The sequence below is a fragment of the Adiantum capillus-veneris genome, chromosome 21 (genome assembly GCF_014529385.1).
Source record: "Adiantum capillus-veneris isolate H3 chromosome 21, ASM1452938v2, whole genome shotgun sequence".
NCBI classification, from domain to species: Eukaryota; Viridiplantae; Streptophyta; class Polypodiopsida; order Polypodiales; family Pteridaceae; genus Adiantum; species Adiantum capillus-veneris.
Window position 1 is genome coordinate 54211736 of NC_140951.1, and position 7642 is coordinate 54219377.

At 41.8% G+C, this 7642-nt stretch overlaps 1 protein-coding gene across 1 annotated transcript; it reads left to right on the forward strand.

Annotated features, from left to right (window-relative positions):
* Positions 1-334: 334 nt before the first annotated feature.
* On the forward strand, positions 335-1855 carry LOC147430969 (pentatricopeptide repeat-containing protein At2g03380, mitochondrial-like). The gene is made up of 2 exons (XM_086493609.1): positions 335-1067; positions 1179-1855. Exons 1-2 carry the CDS (start codon positions 335-337, stop codon positions 1853-1855), a joined length of 1410 nt encoding a protein of 469 aa, XP_086349735.1.
* The last annotated feature ends 5787 nt before the right edge of the window (positions 1856-7642 follow it).

A 7642-nucleotide genomic window follows, 5' to 3' on the forward strand; every position in this document is an offset into this window, starting at 1 on the left:
CAATGAGCTCGAATTCCTCTAATTTGCGTCACAAAGATTAGCTCTCAAGCTTCCATTTGGGTGGATCCTCCTGTTTCACTTCTCCACCAGGGAGTAAAATCACCAATCAATGAAACTAATAATAAAACCAGAGTCAAACAATTCAAATCGGCACAATGTGTCCACCCCCACCATATTCTATGCTGAGGAGGGCTATGACGTCATTTGTATCCAAATGGTAGCCATTGTGCAACTTGATGTTATTAACAAGTTTTCTCTGACCATTACCGCTGTTGAGATCAGGAAGTGTGTAATCACCCTAACTACATTTGACAACCACCTTCACAGATAAGTAATGAAACTTTCTTTCATGACCGCGCTAAAAGCCTGCTCTAGGAAGAAAGATTTGTACCAAGGCAGCAAGATACATGCTGATATTCGAGCTAGTGGGTTACTACAGAAGGACCCATCCTTGGGGAACACGTTGGTCAGTATGTATGCCAAGTGCGGTGCATTTGTCAGAGCACAACAAGTCTTTGACGAGCTCCCTGTCCATAGTGTCGTCTCTTGGACTGCACTTATTGCAGGATATGTCCAACATGGGCAAGGCCAGGAAGCTCTAGCATGTTTCCATCGCATGCAGAACCAGGGAGTCTCTCCCGACGCGATGACCTATGCTTGTGCTTTGAAGGCATGTGGCATTATGCAAAACGTTGAGATGGGCAATCAAATCCATGATGAGATTGTCAGTCAGGGACTGTTGAAACACGATGTCGTGCTTGGTGGAGCTTTGGTTGGCATGTATGCCAAGTGTGGGGCCCTTTTGAAAGCACAAAAGGTTTTTGACTCACTGCCTGTGTGTGATGGGGTCTCTTGGACTGCATTGATTGCAGGGTACGCCCAACATGGGCAAGGCCAGGAAGCTCTGTGCTGTTTTCAGCAGATGCGGAGCCAGGGCTTCCCTCCAGATGCGACGACCTATGCTTGTGTTTTGAAGGCATGTTGTATCGTCCAAGACATTGACATGGGTAATCAAATTCATGATGAGATTGTTAGTCAGGGGCTCTTGAATAGAGATGTTGTGCTTGGTGGAGTTTTGGTTGACATGTATGCCAAATGTGGCGTGCTTTTGAAAGCTCAAAAAGTTTTTGACATGCTCCCTGTGCGCAATGGGGTCTCTTGGACTGTACTAATTACAGGCTATGTCCAACATGGGCAGCACCAGGAAGCTCTGGGTTTTTTTCAGCGGATGCGGAGCCAGGGCTTCACTCCAGATGCAGTCACATATGCTTGCGTTTTGAAGGCTTGTGGTACCATCCAAGATGTTGACGTGGGCAATCAAATTTATGATGAGATTGTCAGTCAAGGGCTATTGAACAACAATGTCATGCTTGGTGTAGCTTTGGTTGACATGTACGTCAAATGTGGTGCGCTTTTGAAAGCGCAAAAGGTTTTTGATTTGCTTCCTATGTGTGATGGAGTCTCTTGGACTGCATTGATTGGAGGGTATGCTCAACAAGGAGAAGGCCAGGAAGCTCTGGCTTGTTATCAGCAAATGCGGAGCCAGGGCTTCCCTCCGGATGCAGTCACATATGCTTGTGTTTTGAAGGCATGTGGTATCATCCAAAATGTTGACATGGGCAATCAAATTCATGCTGAGATTGTTAGCCAGGGGCTCTTGAAGGGCGATGTCGTGCTTGGTGGAGCTTTGGTTGACATGTATGCCAAATGTGGTGTGCTTTTGGAAGCGCAAAAAGCTTTTGACGCACTCCCTATGCGCAATGTGATCTGGTGTACTTATAGTTCACAAGTTGGGCTTACCCCAACATCTGCCCCCTTAAGCGCATTGATTGCAGGATATGGTCAACAGGGGTAGGGTCAGGAAGCGCTGGGTTGTTTTCAGCAGATGTGGAGCCAGAGCTTCCCTCGAGATGCGGTCACTTGGAATGGACTTATAGGAGGATATGCCGAGCAAGGGCTGGAGAAAGAAGCTTTGGGCTGTTTTCAATGGATGCAGCAGGAGGGCGTTTTCCTGGATGCAATCACTTTTCTCTAATGTGTTGAATGGATGTAGGCACTCAGGTTTGAAATGAGGTCCTCCAGTTTGGTATGCTCTTCTAGGTGCGTGGGAAAAATGGTTGGCTTGCTGGAGGAAGCAGAAAACATTAAATGCATGACAAAAAACAATTCGCTTGGAAGCAGCCAGTGTGTAGCCACTGGGTCGATGCGAATTGAAATGTTGGTAAATTTGTTCTTGGGGTTACCAAGAAGAAAATTATGTGAAGTCTTGAACTCAAATTGTCCCGACAACGATATTTCCTGAATGTGCATTGGGTTTCACAAAACCTTTGCATTGATTCCCAAAAGGTTTGGCTTTGTCAACATGGTGAGCAGTTGGTCAGTACTGGTGCTTCCATCAATGTACCACAAGGGAAAGAACATGCTGGTATGTGGGGATCGCCATGTGGCTACTTCACTAACACAGAAAAATGGAGAAGTGCAAATAGTGTACAGAGATGTGAATGCCTTTACGCTGTTTTGTAGACTTGCTTGTTTTGTTTCAAGTCCTCTTGATGCTAATCAAGCTTAACACTTTCAATCAATTGCCTAAGATAAAAAAGATGATCATAGTAAAACCCGCCGATGATCATTTTTTTAAAAACAAACCATACAATTTTAATTTGAAGTAAAATATTTTGTGGAGAAAATTTTGTATATTCCAGGTTTACATTAGAGGGTGGTGGGGATTTTTCAAGAAGCTCATGGTTTAAATATAGCAAGGATGTATGGGTATTATAAATGATCTTTTGAACATACTGATATAGTGGTAACTCCTTGGAGTAATCATAATATCCTAAATTTTCATGGACAAACGGAAACTTTTTCCTTTTAGAGCAAGACTCACCACCATTAAACATTGCTCTATGTTTTCATCAACCTGCTTTGCTTTTCACATCATATCATAAGTACACATGATTTCTCCAAGCCAAATGTCAACCATAATCTTCCTTTTAAGCCTCAATAGAAATACTTTACCATCAGGAATGTGAGAGTTACCAACTAGGCAACACAAGACTCCATGTGACTAGCACTTGATTATTTGCCACATATGCTCCATGTAGGCAAGGGAAGGTTCCTATCAAGGTACAACAAGAGAGCCAACAGAGTGGTCATAGGATAAAGCTACGTACTTAATTGAAAGAGAATGCTGACAAAACAACAATGCCACGTGTAGATGCTACAAAAGCACTTCAAAATGTAATTGGAGAAAAGCAACTCCAACCCCCTGCACATAATGACCACAACAACAACCTAGCAAACTCGGTAGGAGGAATCTAGTTTGGACCAAATAATTCTTGTTTGAGATCCCAAATGGATCAAGAAGTTCAGTTGTACCTCTTTTAGCAGTGATTGTCGTGCCTTACTCCTTTGCTAATTGTTTTACCTTCAAAATCCCAAACTTCTACTCCTGGCCATGATTTGTGATTGTTGCAACTAAGAACACACTCTTCTTCATCTCGAGCACAAATAGTCAATGGAAAAGAAACTAAAACAAAACATGTACACAAAAAAAGGACAATAGCAAGCTTGGGAGAAAGACAAAGCCGAGAACCTTGCATTGTACTACCATCATTGATAGAAAAATAAACCCATCGGACACATTTGAATAGAATAAGGAGTGCATATGGCTATGGTGAGCCAAGTTCTTTGGCCTTTTCAAGGTATTAATAAGCTCTCTCTACTACCACAAGTTAACCTATGGTCTTAACCAGAGTGTATTTTAGAGTAACGGTGGGAAGATGTCCACATTTGAATTCAAAAGAGATATTAGATATTACTTGAAACTCTATTTGATCCCACAAGAGAATATTTGTAAGGGACTTTTTCACAATCTTTCACTTGATTGCAACAAATGGGTTCCCCAAAAGAGTCTCATTTTCTGAGAGCTAGGCTTACTTGTGGTAACACAACTGTTGGGAAGTAACCCTAGCCATGGGTACTTACCCTATCTCCCATGACATGACACATGAGCCATCCATGAGGCATAGGCATGACACAAAGTCATAGCCATGTGCCACCCTCATTTATGAGCATACCATGAACCATGTGAGTCCACAAATTTGAGAAGATGCATGTGCAATAAATGCTCACACCACGTCACTGATGATGTCACTCAAAACCTCTCCACTCAAGCTGTATGTATAATTTCAAGAATGAATCAATCTACTACGTTGTGCCTATACTGCATCTAGTCTCTCTTATAACTTAATGTCACCCTAATGCAACTACCATTAATCATTCTACTACTTTGTGCCTATACTGCATCTAGCCTCTCTCATAACTTAATCCTAACCTAACCCTACCATGAATGGCAGCTTATCCAACCCACCACGAGGGGTCTCTACTCCAACATCTACTATCAGAGCCTAGATCTGTTAGATTAAGCTCTCCAAGGTTGAGCTAATATTGGAAGAGGGAGTTAGTTGACTATTGTTTTGAGTCTTAGATCAATTAATAAGGGTAGTTTCTTTAGACTCAACTTTTCTAAAGTTGGAAACCTTCAACGTGTGCCCGTACCTTACCCAATGAATCCACACTATAGATCTAACAAACATTTGGTGCTCTTCAAGCCAAAGAAGCACGAGCCACAACTCCTCAAACCCTATGCATCAATGCTTGCACATGTCAACTACAAAGGACAAGACTACCATATTCTTTGAGCTTTTACCTCCTCAAGCCCCATAGGTTGCTGCGTTGCACCATCATCAAGCTTCTCAAGCCTCGAACATTATTGCTAACGAGGGCATCACATAACCTACTGGACTGCTGTGTGGAATTGCTAATGAGTTTCAATCAAGATGTCCTGTCGTGGCCAAGATCAGCTTGCCATAACCAAAGGAGGCTACTGAAGAGGAAATCTTTTCTAATTTGAACTAGAAATGAGGGAAATTCAATTCAAGGGGGAGACCAATCGACTGCATAAGATTTTGCAGATAAAGCTTTCAATTTCAAAGGTCAAATTTCTTAAGCTTCAAAGGTATCTTCAACCTTTGCAAAACCTCTTTCCAAGAAGCTATCATTGGGCATATATTGCTTTGTCATTCTATGAGCATAATGTGTATTGTACCACATTCTAATGACATGTAAGCTCTCCTATTTGGAGATGATATTGTAATCGTATACCTTGAAGAGCTAGACACTTCCTTGCAAGAACAAGGTAAGCCCTTTCTCAAGGATACTTGTACACATAAGAAGAGCACCAAAGGTCTACTTTTGGCTATGCATGATGCCTATGAAAGCATTTGCACTCGATACAAGGTGTGAATACCATGAGCTACCTCCTATGCCAAGCTCAAGGGGAGAAGATTCAATGATCACAAGGGAAATGTCATGCTATGACCATGAACAAGACGATCATGAGAAAAAGCTATATCAAGGAGATCATGAAGATCAATACGATGACAAGCATGAACCACAACTCCATGACAATGACATGAAGAACCAATGAATCAGGAAGATTCAAGGCATAATTAATGAATAATTATGTGTGCAATTAGGCATTAGTTTAACCTAGGGATAAGAAAGTGACCACCTTGTGAACCATAGTGATGTATCATGTTGAGCCACTATGATGTATCAATGAATCACAATGACCCTAGATGAATCATAATTCTATGTACACTATGACTAGGTTTAAGGGCAAGATTTAAAAAGTAACCCTAGCCATGGGTACTTACCCTATCCCCCATGACATGACACACGAGCCATCCATGAGGCATAGGCATGAAACAAAGTCATAGCCATGTGCTACTCTCATTTATTAGGATACCATGAATCGTGTGAGTCTAGAAACATGAGAAGATGAATGTGCAATAAATCTACACACCACATCATTGATGATGTCACCCAAAGCCTCTCCACTCAATTTAGATAAACCCCGTGTATGCATCACTTGAAGAATGAATCAATCTACTACTTTGTGCTTATACCGTGTCTAGTCTCTCTCATAACTCAATTTTAACCTAACCCTAACACAACTACCATGACTAGTAGCTTATCCAAGCCACCATTAGGGGTCTCTACCCTAACAACAACACCGCTATAGCACCACCACTAAAGTAAAGACCAACCAGATGATTTTAGGTTATTTTTGGAAAGATTGTACCTTTTGTGGAAAGTTAAAGAATTTCAAACAAGGATTTCTAGTGTCCAACTTGTTTATTTTGACTTCAAATTGCATATTGGTAATTTCCTCACTTTGATCTCTTACATTTCATGATTAGTGTTGCCAACGGGCATTTTGTGTGCTTAATCTATCAATTAAGTGATTAATATGATGTGTTATGCATAGATTTTGATTTGAGAATGGTTATAAGAGTAATGCTACACTGTTTGAAGCTGTTTCCAAGCACCCTTAGAATCAAGGGTTGTGATTTTGTGCATGCTTTGAATGACATCATGATGATTGATGAATAGGTCATCTACAGGTAGTGTGACTCTCTCCTTTCATTCTGTGGCATTCGAAGTTTGATTGCTCATAGAAGCATCCAATTATGCAAAGAGGCTGTGTAATGGAAATGGCCTATGAACTTTGAGAGTAGAAAAATTAGGAAATTAGATGAAGCACTTTTGTGAGGTTACTTTGTGAGCATAGCGGGTGAACTTAATTGATGGTAGAAACATAAACATGGTACTTAGTTAACTTGGCATGAACAATACTTTTGCAAGAGAGAGATTTTAGAGAACATGACAATAGTTGAGGACCAGATTCATATGGAGCCAGCGGTCCCCCCTCCAATAGGCTCAAGCCTCAGTCTTAAGGCCTCAAACACCTTCGAAGGTGGAGAGAGCTAGCGGGGAATGAGGGTAGGGAAGAGGACGAAGAAACATTCCATAGGAGAAAGAAATAGTTCCTCACTTATCATCACTCTTCTTGCTAGCATACATAATAGCATAGTAATGAAGATGGAGAAGATGGCAAGCTTAAGCATTGAAGCATGGCTATTGGTTGGATTTGCATTCCATAGCCAAGAGTGTTGGTGTAGGCTCTCACTTCTCACAAGCTTGGAGAAGGAGGTGGAGTTCCTCAACTTTCACCAAGTGAGAATGAATTCACAAAATGAGTGTGTGTGTGTGTGTGTGTGTGTGTGTGTGTGTGTGTGTGTGTGGTGTATACCCCCCTAGCACCCCACTTGCTTGCTTGGGGCGATTTGTAGCTTTTACACATGTTTCAAGCTCATTGGACCCCTCTCCCTCCTAGCCTATCACATGCAGCATGCATTCAAGTACATGGGTAGTCTTTGGACAAGTGTCCTCCTTACCCCCTAGAGAGAGAGAGAGCTTGAAAGTATCTAGATATTTGTTGGATGGAACTAGAAGCTCATTGGACCCCTCTTTAGCCCAACCAATAGCATTCAAGCACACCATGTGGTTAAGCATAGGGAGAGTATGACATGTGTCCCATGTGACCTTTGTGAAAAGGGGTGTCCTTCGGGTGACTGGAAGGTTAAGTCCAAGATTCCCCTAACTTTGGGACTTTCATGCATAGGAAGCTTCTCAAGCACCTTTCTCATTAAGTTTGTAGGGTCTCTTTTTGACTCAAGCACCTTACCCCCCCATGCATGGGAAGCTTCTCAAGCACCTTCCTCATTAAGTTTGTAGG